General features: G+C 37.3%; 1 protein-coding gene across 1 annotated transcript in view; it reads right to left on the bottom strand.

Annotated features, from left to right (window-relative positions):
- LAMA2 (laminin subunit alpha 2) overlaps positions 1-23,700 on the bottom strand; it is a 368,849-nt gene that overhangs the window by 83,053 nt on the left and 262,096 nt on the right. The window contains exons 31-37 of the mRNA XM_064508966.1: positions 22,876-22,962; positions 21,773-21,966; positions 14,475-14,617; positions 13,845-13,943; positions 8,469-8,580; positions 3,759-3,921; positions 119-329 (exon numbers count right to left, since the gene is read on the bottom strand). Coding sequence (XP_064365036.1) covers positions 119-329; positions 3,759-3,921; positions 8,469-8,580; positions 13,845-13,943; positions 14,475-14,617; positions 21,773-21,966; positions 22,876-22,962 — 1,009 coding nt within the window. The remainder of the gene's footprint in view (positions 1-118; positions 330-3,758; positions 3,922-8,468; positions 8,581-13,844; positions 13,944-14,474; positions 14,618-21,772; positions 21,967-22,875; positions 22,963-23,700) is intronic.

Genomic DNA, 23,700 nt, shown 5'->3' with positions numbered 1-23,700 from the left:
TAATTTTGCTTTCCTTGTAATTTTGTTTCAGGATTTAGTTGTTACAAAATGTCTATGCAAATTTTCAAATTTTGGTCAGACACCAAGTTAATCAAGGATATGGTTCGTCAGCACTCACCTCTACCATGGTCATGTTTTTTTGGTTGACTGCAGATAAATGATCAGCCTCCCTAATTTTACTAGTAGCTTCTCTTAGCAGATCTTTAGCATCATCAACTTTAGCATGGTAGTTTGCCAGCTTGTCCCGGACCTCATTTTTGAGCTCCTCATTTTTTTCACTGGGTTCTCCAAATAATTTCTTCACTTTGTTCAAAAGATCTTCTGCATTCCTGCAACACACCATCCCCCACCGCAAAAGGATTAAATCCATTTTCCTTACACCAAATAATCTCAGTATTCTTAATACCATGCAAATGAAATGGACTTTTAAATAAAATCTCAAAGTAACTTTCAGGAGCTCACATGCTTAATAAAGTGAAATGACAGGTTGTTCTTAGACCCTTTGTTAAAGAGTTTTTTTAAACTGCACTAAGATGGAAGATTTTTTTGGGGGGGGGGTAAGTCTCCATTCTTGAGATCTGAGTAGTAAAATGAGTTTTTTGGAAACATTTCATCTTGTCAAAAAGCATTCCTTCATTCACATTAATGTGACACTTGACACAAACTGGTTTACTACTTTGAGAAGAGGCGACAGAATGTAGATATGCCTGATTTCAAGCTGTCTAGGAGCAGACAAACTGCTTTAGTCAGTCAAAAATCAAAAATTCTTTCCTGTGTCACAAACAACCCCCAGGACCCTTAGATTTATGATTCTAGTAGCCAAAGCATTTTGCTTATCTAAAGTAAATGCTAGAATATTTTTAATGGACTTTGGCAACACAGAAAGTTCATGTGTCTGCTTTTGGCAGGGGATACAAGTATTTCTGGACTATTAGTAAGTTGCTGCACTCAGTTTTAAAGGACTGAAATAATCTTTATGCTGTCACTTCTCTGCTTCATGATACCATGCCTTTGAATCAGTTTCATGTAATGCAACACCACTTCCTAAATGATGCCTTAGAGATACAGGAAAATCATAAGGAAATAGGAATCTATGAGGAAAGAATGTCTGTAGAAGAAATCCATCACACTTCCATCTAGAACAGATTTCATTTTTCTTCCTGTCTCATTATGGCAAAGTGACTAGTTGTCTGGAAAACAAGAACTCTATTTTCTGAAAAATTTTGCGGTTTGGCCTGCCTACAGTCAGTTCCATTGCAAACCTTTCAAAAACATATACAGAGATAAATGCACAGAACCAAATGGGAGAGGTGGAAAAGATATGCTGCCACCAGGCCTATGAATGACCTGAACTCAATCCATAAAATCCCAAGTTATAACCTTAAGTTTGGGGTTTTCTGGGATGGATTCCCCTCACCTCCCATCATCTGTCCTCGCTTTGGTTTTGACAAAAAAAATCATCTAGTCGTGAATTTGCAACTTCTGAGGAGAAAACATTTAATCAAAAAAACCCCCCCAACAACTCAATATTGACACCCTATCACAGAAGGAGCGTCAAAAGGAATTCAGAATTTCTTCGATACTTTCTCCTTTGTTCTTTGTGGAAGTAACTACTGTCTTAAACTTCTGGCAAGTTATGGCACCTTTATGACTATGAGACGGAACAGTACAAGACAGATGGATTTCCTTTTTTATGCCCTTGCCTCACAGTGCAGTCCAAACTGCATACCTAACCAGTAGTCTATTTTTAGACTCATCATTGGAGATCTAAAGATAACAGATCAATATTTTTCTTGTGCACTTTTCCTTCTGCTCTTTCTCTTGAAGTTCAAGGCTCCATGTAATTCCTTGTTCTATGTACTGGAACTTCTGTGTGACCAGACCCCATCTGAGTCTGTAAAGAATACATGTGAGTGTGCAGATTCACATACGTGCTTGCACACACACATGCACACACACACACCATTTTAAGAACGACTACTTGTTCTTTATCCTTTTTCCTTATAGAATGCATGCTACCCACTGTATCTTACTACATTGTTTAAGCAATTTTAAGGCATTTTTCTTTAAGAGGCAATATATCCTAGAAGAGTTTCAGAGAACATTTTTCAGAGGCTTTTTACTTCTCCCACTTCCCCCATAATCCACAGTGACTCTAATTTTCTTTCATTTGAGTCCGCTGTCAAAATCCCTTGGATCTCAATGGTTCAATGATCGCTTGTAATGCGCTAATCCTATCCTTAAGCTACTGCCATACAACTTCGATTGAAATCAGTTAGTGTATTCGTGTATTTCTGAGTACAAAATGTGTTCCTTTATCAGGCAATGAAAATACTCACTTTGCACATTTCAGGAAGAATGGTAAGAGGTAGAGTAGTTCTTTCCTTAAAAAAACCCCCCAAAAACAAAACAAAAAAACCCCTACCACATTTCCTGCTCTACCAATTGGACTGACTGCATGTTAGCCAGACAGTTTCATGTTGGCTATAGCATTCAAGTACTATGAACGCCATGCTTGAAGAGTACTTCTGCCCTGGCAACTCCTCGCATCTGCCCTAAAATTGCAAACAGCACTTTTAAAGATTGGCTAAATTTTTCTCTTCCCTTTGTTTTTCCTCCTGCTCCTCTATTTCTGTGGGTAAGTAGAGAAGGTATAGCCGGGGCTCAGTGGAATCAAAAGAAAAAGTAATAAAACACTGCTGAAGAATATGTTTTCATTATATCCTTTCTCAAGAGAACAGAAAGGGGAGCTATCAGAAGTACGGGAAGAAATACTGAACTAGTAGGACTTTTGGGAAATGATTCAGTCTACTAAGCATAAGATAAGCCATGCAAATGTGACTCTATACTACTTGGAATTCTTAGCTAAATTTGTATTCTGTTTCCTTACAGTACACATACACCTAATAATCAACATTTTCAAGCCTGGAAACATGTACTTCAGACAGCTTTCTTAGGGGCTGATCATATTACTTCAATGGACTACATAGCTGCTAAGTTGAATGACCTGTTAGCCATTTGCTGTAGTAAAGTGTTTGCAATAAAGTGCTGAGCGATCCCTAGCTCTAGGAATATGCTTGGTCTCACAGAAGTAACAGACTGCCAAAATCTTAGTTTCAAGACAAGTATATTTTGATGGATCAGGTCAGTTTTCAGCATCTTGCGGAATCAGTGAAAGCACAAGAAACAGCTCTCAAAATACTTTATAAAGAGCAGTCAATCTTATTAACTTTTAAAGGTTTTTTTTTTTTTTAATGTTTTTACAGATAGCTAGGTGACAAAACCTTGGGCTTCTAAGCTTTGCCATGGAGTTGGAATATTTTGATCTATACTGTTCCATATATGGCAGAACACATTCTTTTGAATATCTGTTATTGGACAAGCTTTGCAGACAGATAATATTTTTATTAGACCAATTAGTATTTCCAGAAAAAACAGACAAGCTTTTCAGTGCAAAAGCTCCTCTTCAGGTCTGAAATAGAAGCAAAACACAAACAGTACAATTGCTAAGAATTTGATCAGAAAAGTTGCTGGTACATGTGGAGCAGAGAAGTAATTTTCTAGAAATTGCTTTACACATATGTAAACATTTCCAAAAATGCAAATGCCGCATTAATAGATATGAAATATTAAACTTTGTTTTCTTTCACATTTCTGTAAGCCCCAGCTTAAAAACTCAGTTGTAATGGATGGCAAACACATTTATGAGACTCGGATATTATCACCAAGAGGTTGGAGATGGAGGTCCCTCTACTCACTTTAACTCATCTTGGGCTATTCCTTCTTGCAAATTCAGCTTTCTGCTTCTCAGCTCTGCCATCATTCTGTCAGCCTCACTCTGCAGTTCTGGGAGACTCCTCTCCAGGGTCTTGTCTTGGGTTGTGAGTGTCTCGTTCAGTTTTATAGCATCTTCATTTACAGCTGCAGGGGGCAAAAATATATAGATAGAGAGAATTAGTAAATAAAAATGACAGAGAGGCTTTAAGGATCTGCACATCAACTCCATCAGCAAGTGGAATGCAGTTTGCACTGGGTATTCCTGCTGTGAAATATAAAGAACAGTTAATCCAATGATCAGTAACAAATGGGAAAATGTTATATGTTTCATCAAACCTTTTACTGTAGCTCACTTTCCGGCACAATAATTAAAGTGAAGAACTCTGTATATACAGTGTAAGAAATATGTTACTCCTTCCTTCTTCCCCCCAAAGAATTTGCACTGAAGCTTTGAAACAGCAGAAGATGATGTGGGATATTGCTCATGGAGTTAAGGAGCAGGCAGTACAAGCAATGAAATCATATTTAAATTACTTTTGAAGACCTTCAAAATATTTTATTTTTAGCAATAGATTTAGCAATGCTAGCAAGAATAAATGACTGGGAAATTTGAGAAGGCGAAGGAGAGAGAAGAGGAGTGAAAGACAGCCCCAGACAGAGAGCTCTTGTGTTTAAAAGCAGATACCCAGAAGTGGAGAAAGACAGTATGAGGGACAGAATACATGATAGTACAATGTAAATGTACTATGTATTTGGAGTAGTTGAATTATTCCTAAATGACAAGGCTGTACACATGGTATCATTTTCAAGGACCAACTGAAATCTTTCTGCCATAGGACAACATAATATATTCCGAATAAACACCTTCAGAAACAACTAGGTGACTTATGACAATCTGTTCCATCTTCAATTTAAGAAAGTACTATTGTCTTCCCATAGGCACTAGGCTTCCAAGTAACTGATTTCACCAAAATCACACAGTTCTTGGTCACACATTTGAATATTTTAAGTTAAATTTTTAACTGAAGAAATCAATATGTGTCTTTTAAAATTTAAATAAATGAGTATTTCATCTACATGTTGTATAGGTTTAAAACAAATTATGAAGAGGAAAGCTCTAATTGTAAATTTGACTTGTGGAGGAAGACTGAGATTTTGGTGTTCAAGTAAGAATGCTTATGTGCAGTGTAGTGAGGACTGGAACAAGACTACTAGTACTACTACTACTGGATTGCTTGTGTGAATTATGTTACATTTCATTACCAGGTTACCTCAGGCCACAGATAAGCATATATTCGTTTTTTTATTCTGAAATAAATAAATAGTAATTTAAAACCCCTGAATATTTACCTTAAAAGAGAAAATGGATACGTTAGCTCTTACTAGATGCGAGAAAATTTATATCTAGCTTTATCTTTTTCCTTCGTCCTCCTCTTCTCATAACGATTTTGTTTTTTCTAGTCTGGATATACTGCAAAGCATCAAAGTTCAGTGATGGTACAGGATTTGGATGTACTAACATCCAAGTGCACAAAAAAGTGCAAAGCTGTGAAAATTCCATGGTTATAAGGGAAAACGCGTTACAGGTTCTCAGAAGTTCAAAGTCAATAATCAGTTCAGTGGAAATGGATCAACGCTCAGAGTATGAGTTTTACAACAAATAACTTAAAATCTTTGTGCTAGTAATAAGGAGCACTGCCACTCTCAGGCATTGCCCTTACTCAGTGGAAAGAAATAGGCACTTTAAAGTAGTTGCCTACTGGCAAAAAGTGTTAAGAGAGCTCAGGGTCATGGACAAAGACCTGCATTCCCACAGCTCCAAAGTATTAAAACTTTCATAAATCTGTAATCCAGTAGAGGGGAAGGCAAAGAGAAGGCCTGTAAGCAAACTGGTTGGTTGTCTCCATCAGAACATCATGAGTGGACATAAAGCCTTTAAGGAACAATCAAGCCCATAAGTCTATGTCTTACAGGTCAGGAAGAGCAGAGACAAAGTAAAAATTAACAGAAACTGAGTTGAGCTATTCCCTACTGAAAGAATTAAATAATAGTGGAAAATCTTCATCTGTAAAAACAAACAGAACATAAAAGGAAGCTATAGGACCAATATGCAGTGAAGATACAGGCAACTTTTAACATAAATGAGGAATAGCTTCAAAATAAAGTGAATACTTATCCTCAGCTTTTGAAAGATAGTGATCTTGAACAGGGAGACAAATAGAGGACAGCAACCAGCAGTAAGGATACAGAAATTATCATAACCGAGGAAGAAGAAAATTTCAAAAGAACTTAAGCTGGACTGGCCAGGGAACTGCCATTCTAAAAATGAAAGAGCTGGTGCATGACATTGTAAATCCAGTACCAAGCGGTACTGTTTGACTGAGACCAGCAACGGTAGTGCCTGTTTTGAATAGCGGGCAACTCCGCTAATGCCTGAGAGCTTACTTTGGAAGTCAGTGGAAAATGAAATATAGAATAAATCAACAGGCTTTTTTCAAAGGTAGCACATGTCAGACTGCATGGTTAGTGACAGATCCAGCTGAATATTTTCACTGATGACCTTGGCAAAAAAAATGGAGGTCTACTGATTAAATATGCTGATGAGAAAAAGTTATAAGAAACTCTTGGTAGAGGAGAATTGGAATGCCATGCAGAAAGCATTGGGTGACCTTGAGAACTGAAGCAATCAAAATAGAATGGGATTCAATAGTACAAAATGTAATGTTGTGAACTAAGTAACAAAAGAAATTTCAGGTCTAAATGAAGACTTTGCCAGTTGGAGATTAGCTATGGATGAGAAGAACATTGCTATATTGTGAGTCTCCAAGGGCACACAGCTGTGAAAAAAGGAAATGCTATCCGAGAATGTATTAGGAGAGCTGATGTAGAGAGGTTTTATTGTTACTGAAGTGCAAGACACTGAAGCAACCTCATTTCAATGCCGGTCACCTGTGCTCAAGATGAACCTAATTTGGAATAGAGGCAGGAAAATAATATGAAGGTGGCCAGGAGATTTGGGAGAATATGTTGAATGAGAAATTTTTTTAAAAAAGTGTTCCAGTCTAGAAAAAAAAAAAAAAAGGCTGAAGAGGAATTATATTCTGTCTATATCTATCCTATCTGTAAACATAGCTGGGAGTGGGAGAAGAGAAGGAGAAGCACTAGGGAGAGGTAAAATTTATTTGAACTAATTATTTAACTAAAAAATTATTTGAACTGAAGAAAAAGGTTGGCAAGAGAACACATGATGATAAACTGACCAGGAATACATTTAGCTAGAAATGAGATTTTGAGTTATCAAAAGAGTCAAGTTCTGAAACCACCTTCTATTTAGAGTGTGTGTTGGGAGGGAGCTACTTTGAAGATATGAAAATATGAGAAAGTTTATGAGGGCAGGGGACTGGATGCAGTGACCCAGGACATCTCTTTCAGTCCTGTGTTCCTATGTTTAAACTATTCTTAAAGTATCGACTTTGCTGCTAGTCAAGCACATTGATTTTAAAGTCTTTCTGTCTACTTCTAAGATATTGCATGGATTTGTTTCACCCTTCAACATCTTGTGACTCTTATTTTCTATTGCTAAACCTCCTTGAGGAAACTTTTGTCAGGGTTACAAACACTGAATGTAAACCTTGTGGAGCAAAAAATAGGTTTAGCCCTCGTCATCCTGAATTCATTATCAACTTCTCAAACTCAACTCTATCTGAAAATGAAGAACGTGTCTCATCTTTATTTGAAAACCTTCTTGAAAACTTCCTACTTTCTCATGTTGCTTTTCCCACATTTATTTCATGTCAAAGTTGCACATCCTAAAGGTATCTTAAATTGCCGATTGGTTCCACTAAGTGGTGTGTCCTGGGATGCATTACATGAAAGGCAATACAAAATGTATCTTACAATGCTTTGACAGAAGCAGTAGCTTTCCCTTTTAATCAAATGGGCCTTTAGAAGCATGACTCTACTGAAATCTGTACTGTAGTGGGAGTTTCAAATACAAAAGAAAAGACCAGTATTTTTCAAATAAAAAGCCAGCCAGCGATTGTCATTCATTTTCAAATAACCAAACCATTTTCTTATTTCATAGCTCCATAAAGTATTTAGATCTTTCTTCTCAAAGCCATCTACAGTACTTCTGCTCATGAGTCTGCAGTGCAGTTGTAGAGGCAGGGTGTCAGCTTGTGGGCAGAAGGGAATTGGCTCCATGCCACTACTTAGGTACAGTTTGGAGTCACTTGCAAATTCCAGGCAGCAAATGTTCATTAACAGTAAGCAGTAATGTATTTTTTGGAGTCACTCTGAGAAATTAAGACGAAGTCTTAAAGTACCAAGTGCTAAGAGTATACTAGGCTTTTTTTCCAAATATATGTTTTTATCTGCTTTGAAAATAAACAAAAGATAAGCAGAAGGTGCCCTTTTAGTTTACTTCATCATAACAGCTTTTCTTCAAATAACTGCAAAATCCTCAATTTTCTGCTAGTCTGTGCTCATAATTACCATCGCACTAACTGTTGATATGAACTATACCCTGTGGATTGCAAAGTTCTGAAGATAGTTGACTGTAGCTTAATTCAACATTTAAATCACATAACATTTCTCAGTGAATGAACTCTCTTCCTCACCATCTCAGCTCCTCTTCTCCACTGTCCTACAGTTTCCTTGAGAAACACTTGGCATATTTATTTTTCCAGTACCTTCAGCAGCTTGGAGAATGCCTTTGATGAACTGTCCAAGAGATTTCGCTCTCTCATTAGTCCTCTCAGCATCCTGCCTGGTTTGCTCACCATCTGCCGTCACCTTGGTAGCCTAGTGATCCAAATTTAGGAAAAGTATAATTAATGAACAAGACAAGGCTACATTAGAAAATATTCCTACTGGCTGAATTTACTTACAAAACTTTCCTCGAGCAAAACGCAATCAATGAATTATTGATCAGATGCATTGGAAATGACATGCTCTGTTCAAGTACACAATTAAATTTTATTATCTTTTCCTTTAAATGGAAATTGGAAGGCTTTATTTTAGGTTCTTAGAAATACTCGTTGTGTGCAACAGCACGCAAAAGGAGACAGGAAGAAATTATTCATGAATTAGCTTAAATAAATGTTATTCAGAACCTTTTAATGGATTCTTCAGGGGATACTTCCTCTAGTTTCACAATTGCACACTTCACCATTGACAAAGTGCAGCAGATATTGTGACCTCTTTGCTTCCTCCCCTGGGGTGTTCTCAAAGAGACAGTCTGTGCCAATAGGCAAGAAGAATTTTAAAACAATACCTTAATTAAACCAAGAAAGAGAGAGAAAGTGAAAGTAAGTTGTTTTCTTCAGTTCTAATGCTTGATGTTGTTTGCTTATAACATTTTGGGGTGTGCAGTAAAATCTTACCCTTGTGCAACCAAATGCTTTAGAATTTTATTGAATTAGAGGAGCAGCAGGATGAAGGCCTACACCTTCCGCAGACCAGAAAAATGTGTTGAGGAAAACAATCATCTTAGTATCTTCTACTTGGCTTTCAAGATCCTCCTTCACAAAATGGACCCATTTTTACTATAAAGAAGCTGACCACTTCAAGCAAGCAAAGCTTTTCAAACAGTATTTTAAAGCAAAAACCAAAGTGTTTGGGGAAGATTGTAATGACCCAGATTGCATTCTCAAGAAACATCTAGAACCAGGGCATTATGATCTCTCCAGTCTCTGGGAAACAACTAGGTCAGTGATCCAAAAGGGCTTAGGTTTTCCCTGACTTGAACTATAGAAAACCTTTTCTCAGTTACCAAAAAGCATTTTGATAATAGTCAGAGAGATACGGCATCACTTAAACACTTCGATTTTTTTTCTGATTAGTTCCTAGATGGAGGTCATGAAGACACATTAGAACAGCTAGGTTCCTGAAATGAAATCCCTAGAATTATCATCCCACTTGTAGTTTTGGTGGTAATTTTACCCTGTAGGTAATTTATATGAAAATGATTGAGGTAAATAGAATTATAAAGGAAGAATTAGGAACACATACCAGACTGGTGGGAGTTGTTTCTATTTTAATCCCTAAACCAGTAGAACATGACTTTTCATATTTATACATCTTTAATCATGCTATTGGTTACTACCTCTAAGACTGACAAAAATCCTTTACCTGACTGGATCGAAAGCTATAATATTGTCATAGTGAATTGTAAAAGGCAGTTGGGACAGGAAAAATGCAAGAATAGAGACTGGTTTTGATGGACCACTGCTCTAAGCCAGTTTGGCATTTCTGATGTCATTTTATTCTTCATGTAATTGAGAACTAGCTTATTATTTATTGCCGCATCCTCAACAATCAGTCTTTCATTCTTTGCTTTTTATTTGCTTAGAATTTTTGCATTTACTTTTATTATAATCTATAATATTTCCAGTCCTTTACCACAAATGGTGTTTTATAACTTGCATATACCTTTATCCTTGATTACTTTTTTGACATTCGTATTAATTCCAATTGGCCACTTTAAACTCAATATTTATGACCGGATGGCATGTACTACAATTTGGTGCACATTAATCTGCTTTTGAACAGTTTCCATTTCCTTTCTGTGACAGTTCTCTTCAGTACTCAAATCCCATTAAATGCTTTCCGTATTTTGCTGTAATTTGCTTTGCTGAAAAACAACCTTTCATTTCATTTTCTGGTCTAGCTTTAACTCCATAAACCAAATTAAACAGCATGTAACATCCCTCACATTCTACCTAGCCATTCCATGGTCAGTTAGATGTTTCCATTTGTTAATAAAGTTTTATTTGTTTGCTATACATTGTTTACTACAGTTCACCATTTCATTAAGGTCAGACTTCAACTGCTGCCAACAGTTTAAGTTTAAACAGGCACCACAAACTCTTCTGGGGAAGTGATAAGGCTCAGGCAGACTGGAACCAGAATAAGGGTTTAGAATGAATCTTTGAGAAGTTTGGACACATATAAGACCTTTTGTCCTGGAAATCCTGGATTTCCCTACCATGGAAATCCAGGAAAGCAAATACTTGAGATCAGTGAAATGTGCCTTGGTGGTGTTCACGGCTTATACTTAGCAATACAGGTTCCATGGAACACCCTGCCCCAATCTGACGACTATACAAGCATTAGCAAATATGCACAGCCTTTTTTCTCTTTTTGTTTATTCTGAGGTCTTAACCAACCATGAGAAATTCCTGCCCTGGACTGTATCTGGAATTATATGGCCTTACATGAATTTCTCCAACTAATGAGCTGCAGATCACAGAAAGAGGATGAAACAAAGACCTCTGTATAGATAGAGGTATTTGGGACAAGAGCCAAGAGAAAACAAAACAAAACAAACAAACAACCCTTCAACCCCCCAACTTTTTGCAAACCAGGCTGCCCCTGCCACTACTTCCACAAATTTCTGAACTTGAGAAGTTCAATGGTATGGGAGAAATGAAGAGGTTTACAACGTCAAAAGAAGCATTTCAACCAAAAGGAGTGATTCTGGTCCCTGACTTTCCTGAAGGCTCTGAAGGTATCTGATTAGGAGGGAGGAGTCATCTTTGGCTGAAAGCAGTGAACTGAGAGTGGAAAACCTGATGTCTGCCTCAGCTGGTAGATGCAGGAATGAGCATGCAAGTCTGTAAGAATGTAGTCAGTGGAAGAAAAAGAGAGGAGCATCTTCAGAATGTGCTATAGACAAGCTGAAGTATAAATTGGCAGAGTGAATGAAGGACAAAATGTTATGGAAAAATAGGTAGAGGAGAACTGCACTGAAGGAAGAGATGAGTGGTTGAGAAGAGGCCATGAGGAAGCAGAAAACTCAGAAGTTTTTTAGTGACTAAATACTACTGTCTTCTACATCTTACATTAAAATGTTTAGAATTTTTTCTTTATGGGAATAGGCTCCTCACCAATCCTCATCAACCTTTTTCTTCACCACTACAGCTTTCACTTTGAAAATCTAGTATGCCTGCAAATCAGAGATGGGGAAAAACTTTACTACCTGGAGCCCCACTATGTACACCAAGCACTAGCCATTATCTGGTATTCAGCTATGTCTTCATTTAGAAATGAGACTTGAATATGCTACATCAGGACCCACTCATCTTGCTGTGACATTCCTCCTATTTAAAAATATAGAAAGAGAAGGCTAGGATTTGACATCTGTTGTCAGTATCCAAATTAAAATCCACAAGTGCAATCCAGTTAACTCCACTCTGCAAGGATAACTGGAAATCATAAGCAACTTACTGGCTGCAACAAGGCAGAACCACAGGAAGGAAAGCGCTGATATTCTGGCCACCGCTCCAATTCTCTAAGACCACCATCATGCTACTTTTCCTTTCAAGACCAGTCTACAGAAATCCTGACTTCACAACCTTATCTTAGATTATCACCACAGGGAATTGAAATTTACTTCATTTTTGATGGTGCTTTGAAGGTGGGAGAGAATTAGAAAAGGATACTAAAAAGAGCAACAACAGAAGGAAAAAGAAACATGTCATAGCCTAAGACTGAGAAAGCTTAATGCAGGAAATACAATTTTCCCTGCTTGTTGGCCTGTCTCGAATTTAAAATCTACCAATACTTAAAACTATCATAGTTACTTTTGGCAGAAAAAATAAAACATCAAAAAGAAGTGAAAGAACAAGCTTCCTTTATACTCACAATGGGGGTATGTATAGATGCATTTATATGTGGGTAGATACACACACGCACACACATATATACATACATATGTATACACGCTACAGATGTTTGCTTACCCATGACAGGTAAACTAGTAGGATTTTTCAAAATTGAATGTAATCCACACATTCAAACCTGTTTTTTTGAGAATTTTAGTTTTGTAAGCCATGAACAATTTCAAGACAGGGTGCTAAAACTGTATGGGGCTTAGGTACATTCTCTCAGTTGCACATATTATCAGATCAATATCTTGCTTATTTGGTTATTTCAGTGAAGAGGAGTGCCTACTCTTTTGAAAATGATTTTTGCCAGTCCTTTATATTAACATCTTCTGAACGGTTGAATTTTCCTAACAGCTGGTCCCTTTCCGTGTTTTTTTCCACTAGGTGGCAGAATTTATATTATTTTCTTAGACAATCTCTCTTACTGACCAAAATAGGGTCTATATTGAAATAAAACTTTCCCAATAGAGTAAACAGTACATCAAGTGACATCCAAGAGACTCTCACTTCCCTCATAGATGAAATATAGAATGTGTATATTTAAATAAATTCACACATGCTTTTGTATATATTTGAATTCTGTCTTTAAATATTGTCCCCATTTCAGTTACTCCATTCATTGACTTTTAATGATAACTAGTTATTTGCTAAGCTGGGACTCTCTTTGTCTTGCTATAATTTTTTTTTTTAAATAAGTGAATCGACCTAGGCTACCTTTCCTTTACACCTCCTGAAGAAACCAGCCAACACAGCAGATGACCTAAAAATGGAAAACCAAACTCCAAAAAACAGCAAAACTTCTCCTATAATATGCTTAAGATGGTTGGACACTTAGTAACTCTGAGCGAGCCCAGGGTACCTGTATTGTCACAGGCAATCCTGTGAGAGAAACAGGCTGAGCGCTATCTTGAGCCAATCAGACTCAGAAGATTTGAAAGACAATATGATAAGATGATTTTGCTGATGCAGAAAACAAAGATCTTTCAAGAGACCATACTAACATTCAGGAGAAAATGAAGGAAACCGGGCAGCTTAGTTTCTGAGAGCCTCAGCCTGCCAAAGACAGACTCCCGATGTGTGAGGAAATCTGTGGTAATCCTATGATTTGGTTGCCACTGGGTTTATAAAACAAGTCATGGGGAAGCCCATAAATGCTATATCAAGATTAAGATATTAAGATTTTTGGGTGCTCTGTATGAGCTTCTTCTTACATTATGAAGTCATGCAGAAAACATATCTCAGTGTATTGGACCCTAGAAGGAGGCTGTTAGAAGAGTTTCTGCCATTTCAAATATTGAGACATAAAAGCATCTTATAATTCATCTATTCGTTCATGTTTAATTCATCTTCAAAAGATTTCTGTCATTGTGCAGCTACCTTAGCATACTACAGACTTACTCTTGTCAGTAGTTCATCCATTTCTGTCACCAATGTATCCAGATTTTCCTGTGCTAGCTCAAGAAGTCTCTCTGGTGCTCGCTGAGGGGAAAGCAAATGCTGGAGGGAGAGGAGCAACAGAAATTTGTATTTAATGGATTTCAGTGCTTACAAACACTGTAAAGAAGAAACAACAAAAGTCTCCTCCTTGTTACAGTATGTGATTCCCCTTGTCACTGACTCTTTTGTCACACCCATCCAACACCTTACTCAGGAATCTTGAGAGCTTTATGTATTTTAGTGGAGAACCTATGAGTATGGAAGGGGACATATCATGTATACAGCACATAAATGTTTTATAGACTGCTAGCATAAACATTATTTTATTTGTATGAAACATCACTTTTTCCATGCCTGCACTATACCTTCTTCCATACATGTACACAAACAAATTATTGCTGCAAGGTTTAGTTATTAAAATAAGTCATAATAAATAACCATAATACTATTTACCCACTACAACAAGTCTAAGTAATTAAACCTTGAATTTTTCTTCTTCCCTGAACCTACTCACAGCTGTATGTTTGGACAGATTTAAGCACAGTTGTACTGAAGCCTTGTTATTTATGCGTGTGTACACTGTGAACATACCTTTAATTCCTGTGTCATGTTCTCAAAACCATGCAACATTTTATACGGAGCAGGCAGTGGACCACTAAGGTTTACACTCATGACCAGCTGGTTTAGTCGATCCAGGTCACTGAAGAGGAGTCCTGTACATTCGTCATCACAAACTGGGGGAAAGAGAGCAAAGCTTATTTATTCCTTCTAAATGTTTAAGGCAGATGTTTGAGTTAGAAATAATTTACAGCACACACAATTCTGTGAAAGGTAATGCTACCAACTTAAGATAATTAACCCCAAAAACATAGCGTGAGAAGAAAATGGAAACAGCAGCTAAGGAATAGGGAAGACCTTGCTGCTTAGGACTTGGTAATAGGACAGTCAACTATGAGCAAAATTAGTAGACTTACGTCACAAAAAGGGGAAAAAAAATAATGTTACCCATTATACATCAGCCCATATTAAATTCTAAATTAGAAAAGCAATTGGAGGAAGTCTGAGAAAAGTAGACAGGTAATTTGGAAAATCTAAGGAGCGCTTAAAAAAGAACTATGTTTAGTATGGTTGTGGATTTGAATATAAGAAAAAACAACTGAAGTCTTGTAATTTACATACTTCATATAACAGCATGGCCAAGCACGCTAAACTTATAATGCAGACAGTAAAAAGGGTCTGTGTGAAAACACTAACAGTCTTCTATTAAGAAATGCTTTTCCCTATCTCCTTTCACTAACCAGATAATAATTTTTTGTGCAAGCTTCCTTCTTGCAAATGTGCTTTAGCCTGCAAAATACTGGTATGTGTTGTGTACGCCTAAAGGAGTTTGCATCTTTTTTTTTTTTTCCCTTACTTTCCATTAACTATCACCAGAAGTTCTCATAACCTTAAAGTCTTGTACTACTTAAGCTGCAGACAGGAAAATTCTTCAGCCTTTAGAAAGGGTATGCTTTTTTGTTTCCATACATAAAGATGCTACACATGACTGGCAAAGCTAAACAGCATCTCAGGAGGTGGAGCAAACAGTGAAACAATGAATTCACCAGGGATTTAAAGAGACATGGAGGGTTGTACCTAAAATTTTACAAATATGTAATTATCTCTCTCAGAAACACTCCTAGGCAGCATAATGGCTAAGAAACCACTAAACAACATCCACGTTCCTGCAGAAAAAGAGAAGTAATTTTCAACATAGAATTACAATTTTTTTTCCTGAAATCTATTGTTCATGTAGATTAAACCTCTTCTATTCTTCACAATTTTTAGTCACAGTCATTTGGATGTTCTTATTCTGTAGAAGGTGAACTGTTCAGTATAGCAAGGACTTGAGTCAAATATGGAGAAAGGAAGACTAATAAATACTAGTTTAATACACCATGAAGCTCATATGATGGCTGAAAAGGAGAGAAGATAGATGCTGGTTTAGTGCAGTAAGAAGTGGGCACAGCAAGCTAGATACTGTTATTTTAAGACTTCATTTTGCATTTGCATTGCTTCCATTTGGAGATTTCTTCTTTCTATTTCTCAGTATTTTGTTACATAAGCTGAACTGTACTGTAACTGCTCTGTAATTGTTACCGTGGGCATGATACGTTCTGATTTATGTTTCTATGTCATATTAAAAAAAAATGCTTATTACCACCTTGGCTCTTGTCATCTGTGGGTTTGCTTAGAAGGCAGAGAGAATTAAGGAAATGCAAGTTTTATAGGAAACTGAATGTTTTCTGTAACAAACATCTGTCCTGTAACTGATCAACAAGTTAAGTAGATCTGATAACCATTTTGCAGGCTGCAAATAAGTGATTTAGGACCTGAAAAGAGTTGCTGTTCTATTCTGATACATAGTATTTCACACAAAGGACAAGCTAAACCTATTCACCCTCAAATTTTTCAGAGTGGTTGATAATAAAAAGCTAAAAATTGGCTACATGTTAAAGACAAAGTTAATTCACACCAATAAGAAAATACATGAACAGCTTATGAAGACATGAAGTATTCTCAAATAGTAAACAACTGTCATTTGATAAGTGTGCTGTGAGCATTCAGTATAAATTAATGCCTCTTGCATGATAATCAGGTTGAAAAGAGGAAGTATATCAAGTGAGGACCACACCTGAGTAGATGAGACAGGACTAAGCTTCTCCAATACGCTGCCTGAAACGTATTGGAACTACAGCAGATATTTCAAGAGCATGATTATATTTTATATGACTAAATTTTGCTGTGGCTTGATCTATAAAACTGTCAGGATAAATTTGTGTCTAATATTAACAAATGCAGCACTAAATTCAGATCATTACAGCAATGAAAGCATGTAAGAGACAAATCATGCAGTCAATATTACAGTAATCCAGTGAGCAATTAACACAAATAACTGCATTTTCAGTTTTCACCACACTTTCCCATGCACAAGAAGTCCTATAGGAATTGTGACTTACCTCTTGTGAGAAGCATCTCCAAACTGTACGTGACAAAGATTATTTAAATAACAATAATTTTTAAATTATTTAAAAAACATTGATCAAGGAATAAAAGACACTATAAGCTTATGGACCTCTAGCCACTCACTCTATTTTACAAACAGAAGATAGTGTACAATAAAAGAATTAGATGTCTGAGCCATATTCCTCCAATTAGGTGATTATCTAACACAATTTTGCTTTAAAGCATTTATCACTATTAAGATGCATAAGAAGCACAGTGCATTTATGTTATGACTAGGTAATTTTTAGTCTAAGGGAAACCATGGAATTTCTGATAAGTGGCAGTAACTTATGGTATTTATTGACTCTTCAGCAGTTTGCTACTGCTTCACAATACAAAGTGCTGAACTCTCATTAGGCTCAATAATCTTTTGGCCTTGACCCTATTTTTCTGATTTTGGCAAAACAAACAGAAACAAACAAACAAAGCCCCAAGCAGAACCCCAGAACACAGCTAAAGGTGAAGCTAAAAGTTTCGTTGACATTGTTGCTGGTTTCAGGGGTTTGGCACGATCTCAAAAATCTGGGCAAATTCTGATCCAGATCAGGATCCCAAGCACTGGCTCAGGTTTATTTCTGACTTCTGTTACTTATAAAGCCCTATTCACCGTTTTTGACCAATACATAGTAACCACTACGAAATAAGTTTCTATACTGTTTGAGTTTGGCAAAAGACATTGGGGTGTGCCTCTAAACAACAGCTGGTAGCTCAAAGAAAGGGATGACAACAGCAAGCTCATCAGCTTCTCTGCCAAGTAGGGGAGCCCTCTGAGGGCTTGTGAGGAGAAGCTCCCATCTCCTGCTGAATCAAGGACTCTGTGGGACCTAAAGGATGCTTCTTTTCACATTTGGGAAGGATAAGGAGGGAGCAATAGGTGCTCTGATTCATTTACAGATTGCAGGGATGTGTAAAATACGAATCAAGCAAAAATTACGGATTTCAGTCTGCCTCAGTGTGCTGGGTACTGATGACGGTAGAATGAAATGAAGAAGCTCCTGTTGATCACACAACTCATCTACATTCCGGATCAGAACTGTTGGGTATAACTAAGAAAACAGAAAATATGTCTTCAATACTGTGCTGATTACATGCCTGCTGATAACTTTCATCTGAATGAAGGATGCAGAGGTAAATTTATCATAGTATGTATGACAGTGATGCATAAGGGGCACCGATCATTTATAAGACAACTCATTTGTAGTTACAAATAAAATCTAAAATTTGTAAACATTAGAGAAGATTTGGGAGAACTTTATCATATTTGAAATTAAAAAAGGATGTTACCCGCATTATTAAAATAAGTTTGCAACCGTTACTCATTTTCTTATTGACTACTAATTGTTTGAGCACAGAGGTGAAAATGGGCTTAAGAAGTGCATTACTTGGGACCACAAATCACAAGGAAGTCTGCATCAGTAGACTACTGCGAGCATCCTTGGAGAATAGCTGGCTCAGAGGGATCCTATCTAAATTTATAAATATTTGATGGGAGGATGCAAGGATGACAGAGCCAGATTCTTCTCTGTTTTGCCCAGTGACAGGGCAAGAGGCAACGAGCACAAATTAAAACACAGGAGAAATCCATCTGAACATAAGAAAACACTTTTTCACTGTGAGGGTGGTTAAACACTGGAGCAGGTTGCCCAAAGAGGTTGTGGAGTCTCCATCCTTAGACATACTCCAAACCTGACTGGACATGGTCCTGGGCAACCAGTTTAGCTGACCCTGCTTGAGCAGGGGTAGTTCGACTAGATGATCTCCAGAGGTCCCTTCCAGCCTCAACAGTTCTGTGATCTGTACACAAGTATCTGGTTACTTCAGTTGGGGAAATAATCTAGTCATTAACCTTATCAATGTAAAAATAAAGAATTGCCTATCATGTGTTGTAGACCACTCAGACCCTTGTACTACTTACATAAAAATCTACTTTTGGGATATCATTTTCCCTCCCCTAATTGCATACTAGAGAAAACAACATCATTCTGTTCTAAGAATATAATGCGAAGTGGATTCTGTCTGTGCCATTCACCTGTAATTATCTTTCTATTGTTACTTAGCAATAAACAAATTCTTCCCCTTTGTATAGTGGCTTTTAAAAAATATCTTCTCTTTACATTCGACCTGTAGCTTTGTAAAATATAACTGTCGTAACACAGCACTGAAAAATGGCATGCACTAAACAACTGAAAAATGACAAGTTATTAAAAAAACAGTAAGAACCTGGTAAAAACAGATTTTCAGCTAAATCAAAAATAGATCACTTAAATGAAAATGCATGCTCCCCTGGAATTCTTCTGTCTTTTCACTGCAGATTTTCACTGTAAAACCTTTTGAATACTTAGGATACGGGATGTATTAAAGTATAAATGTTATATCTAAACAACAATACATTACAGTAGTATAGCTAAAATCTCTCTAATAGGATTTAAGTATGCATTCTTTAGCTTTCATGTCACAATGTGGGGTGGCTTTTTATAGAATTTGCCAAAAATTCATTATTCAAATGGTTTTTCTGTGCTAAATATTCAAAATCAGTTTTTACTTTCCTAAATATTAAATATAACATACTAACAGTGGGTAGCTTAACCACACAGTGTTTTATATCACTTCCCATTATATTTATTCAAATGTGAGGGTTTACATTTGTATGTATTTTCATTGAGCTAGAGCATTTTACCACCTAACTTTGGACTCCTCACATTCCTGACAGTTACAATGCCATTGCAACAATATTTGAAATGGAACTCTGCAAATAAGCAGAAGTAGATACACACATACAGTTCATTTGAAATATGGTGTGCAAACAGGATTTTGCATATGGCATTAATTTTCTGTGCATTAAGAGTACTTAATCACTATTATTACTACTATTAGGGTTTCATTACAACTGAAGCTAGTCGGAAGGGATTTCACCAAGCATCTTGATCATCTCTCCTTGACACCTATCGTGTTTGATTCGAGGAAGTACAAATAAATTGTATATAAGGCCAAATACTCAGCTGCATTAAACGCAGCTTGGAGCATCTAAATGTTTTGGGAGCAAGGAAAGAAAGCTTCAGGGTTTCTCCCAAATGATCTTTCTAGTGGTTCTTCGACAGCACAACGATTATTAGAGTACATAGAGAAGGGTGGCTGCAGCCCCTACCACAAAAAGAGTTGCACACGGAAGCCTGACACATGGGGCAGTGCTAACCATGGGCAAATGCCCACTCAGTCTCTGCTTGCCGCACTCCCTTTGCCTGCCACAGCCCACGTATCCGGTACAGGCTACAAAGGCAAATGATTTCTCGACTGGGCCGTGTTTTCCATCATGTCAGGGGTATGCCCTGCATCAGCAGAAGCAGATTTAGAGTAACATGGGGTTGAGGAACCTTTAAACAAAAGGAAAATCATATCATGAGAACCAATGGGCAAAAACTGCCTAATGAAATATCGAAGCAGTTTTAGCAACTCACGACAGGGATGTTACCGATGTGGTGTCTCTAGTAAGAGAGACTAGTTCCTGCAACATGGGGGAGATTTAACATCCCTTCCTGTTTATCCATCTTCCTGTTTATCCACTCAAGAGCCACGCATTTTGTTCTTTACTGATACCATACCTTCAATCACTTTTAGCACTTGTTGGGTTTGTCTATTTTTCCAACTTGTTTTTAAACTGTTTGCAATTTGCTTGAGAAGTACTAGCTGATTTTAATATTAGAGAACTGTAGACCACTCTGAAACCACTGGGTATTTAGGTAAACACTGAAAGTGTTCTGTGAAAAAAGGCTACTTTTATGGTGTCTATTTGCCTTGATCTTATAAGCACCTCACATAGAGGAAAAAACCCCAAAACAAAAAAGCTCCAATTAAAATCCTATGACAGATAAAAACCAGATGAAACATTAAAACCAATTCATTGTGCCCTGCCAATATATTCAAAGATGCACAGAATAAAAATATAATACACTGTGGGCTTATTGGATACCTATCTGTATTCTATTTTCAAATGAACAGTGATGGCCCTGGGGTGTGTGGGGGGAGTCACAATTAAATTAGTTCCTGCTCAGCTGAGGGAGAGGGAAAAAAGGGGGCGGGGGGTGAAAATGCCTTATTTCAGTCAGGATTGACTAAGTGCCCAAGTAAGGTTTTGCTACCTGATTTTTTTTGATAAGACATAAGTGTACAGTATCACAGGAAATGAGATTGTGGACTCAGAACAAACACAATATCCAATTTCATGGAAACCAAATTCCAAACAATAATAAAAGTGAAGATAATTGGTACATATCAAAACTGAAGGTAGGGCAAAGGTACTGGTGTTGTAACATTTAACTTGGCATTTTAGGCTGGATTGGCTATTGGCTTTTTATCTTAAACAAAAGAAGTTCTTTGTTCCTGCACATACTGCACTGAGACTCCTTACGCCTCCGACATCCCAGTGAGAGGTTGTTGAAGCAGCATGACCAAGCAAACCTCAGTGAAAACTTTCCAGGTTCTGTGTGCGACTCATGGCACAAAGCACTGATTAAACACTTAGGAGAACACTAAAAAAAAATCACTAACTGGGGATCTTAAATCTGTCACAGTAGCAATGCCATCCTTCAGCAAAACTACAAACTTTGAAAACCCACAAATGGAAATCCTTCAAAGCTTTGTTGCCAATTTTCAGTGAGTATATTAAATGGTACTGAGAGTTTTCCTAACACCTGAAGGCTTGTAAAAAAAAACGGATCAGAAAGACAAAGTAGTAAGAAACCCAGCAGGTATTTTCAAAGAAACCCACACATAAAAAAGCAGGGTTGAATTTCTGAGATATGACAAAGACCATCAAAAATTCTCCAAAATTATGTTAGTATACGTACAAATGCATTTCATGCCATCACGCGCATGCCGATGTTCACAGCCCACACATTTCCACCCTGTGAATCCAGGCTTGCAAGTGCACCGTCCGGTGACAGGGTTACAGGGGATAGGCAGGGAACCGTATCGATCACACTCACATTCCTGGCAGGAGCCTCCTGGAGTTTGTGGGTTTCCTGTGTAGCCAGAAGAACATCTAGACATTGCAAACACAAAAACATATTTGGCCAACTGAGATGCATAGTGTGCTATAATGAATACTTGCCCAGACTATAATCAAAATGTACATGAACATTCGTGAGTCATTAAGAAATCTTTGGTGCTTTATGACTCAGTACGTATTTGCAGAGGGAGAAATGTTGCATGCTGTCCAACAAAATGATAATAGGCATAGTCTCGTAACCTGGATGTGGAACAGGGAGGATTGAAGAATTAGGAAAAGTGATTCAACACCCCTAACAGTTTTCAGGAAAACTTCTATTATACCATGACACAAAAGTTCCCACATTAGCTGTGTTTGATCTACAGACCTTCTTTCTCACTGACTGCTTGGATTTTGAGTTACAAATGAAATCTCTTAATGCTTGTTTGCTAACTGTGATTACCTTAATCCTACATTATTACTATGGGTGGGACAAAAACTGTCTTCTAGTTATTAGTTTGCAATGTGGTTATTAATATGCTTATGTGTAAATGTCTTCCATAGTCAGTGCCCACAGGGACATAATAATCACCAAAAAGGAAGGGTAAGTATGACACCATGATGAACGATAAGCACAATATCTAATTTTAGATAACTGCAACATTTTTTGGTTTCACTTCTCAGTCCCAGAGAAAAAAGTAAAAAAGAATGGGAAAATAAGACTAGGACAATATTTGTGGTATAAATAATACTGGCTATCAATTGCAATGGATGTCTGTAAAATTCACCTATTAAAGCCAAGTTTTAACCATAAATAAAGCGGAAATAACTTATCCAAAGGGATATATTTAAATATTAGTCAATATAGGCTTATTAGATAATATACGCTGAAGAACAATTGCTCTCCTTCATGTATTGCTTCCTTTTTATTGTCCCTCTTCTCTCTTTTTCTGTTCCTCCTACCTTTCACAATACTGGCCTTCATATCCAGGGGGGCATGCAGTACACCAGTAATCACTAGGTCCTTCCGCAACACAAGAAGGGCTAAAACTAGAATAAAAACAAATAAAAAAGAAACTGATTTGTACTCTATTACATCATTTCACTCTAGTCAGCTGTGCAGAAAGGCCATCGCAAACTCCACTCTTCAATGTAAATGGCAGCATTTTCTGAGCTATTTATCAACACCTGTGGGAGATTATTCCTTTTTGCTAAGAATTCTGCAAATGCCTTGCTGTCATACTGGCACAATTTAGATAAAAGCTGGAAGAGTAGAATCAACCAGGGTAGGATCAGAGAGGACTGAGTCAACAACGCCCCTGTTGTAGGCCCGTGTGACTGAAAGGTGCTGTCATTCACAGCGATCAAGCAAGGAAGTGATGGAAAGGACACGAAACTAAGGGTTAAGAAACTGGGTTAACAGATATCCAGTCTGTCCAATTTGGTGTAGATTTTAGTTTGAGTCACAGGAGATAAAACAGGAGAAGTTTACTCGAAGGTAAGGCATAAAGAGGGACAAAGGAACCAAAGACATAGCCCTGTGGAATCTTCCAAAAAGAAGGTAGCGAATGTTCTTCTGAAGGACGTACTGAACTCGCCTAGAGAGAAAAAAAACCCTGAAAGTTAACTTCTTTACGATCATGGAATGGTTGTGTATATTTTAAGCAGAGAAGACACTGAATTATTTTTATTAAGCCATGGCATAACTGGCTAACCAGTGACTGCATTGTGTACCTATGGGAACTGTGTATAGTAGCATGCTGCTGGCATATTAGTGCATTAGGTGCC

This window comes from Dromaius novaehollandiae, chromosome 3, assembly GCF_036370855.1.
Source record: "Dromaius novaehollandiae isolate bDroNov1 chromosome 3, bDroNov1.hap1, whole genome shotgun sequence".
In the NCBI taxonomy this organism is placed as follows: Eukaryota; Metazoa; Chordata; class Aves; order Casuariiformes; family Dromaiidae; genus Dromaius; species Dromaius novaehollandiae.
This window is presented reverse-complemented; position numbering and strand designations above follow the sequence as displayed.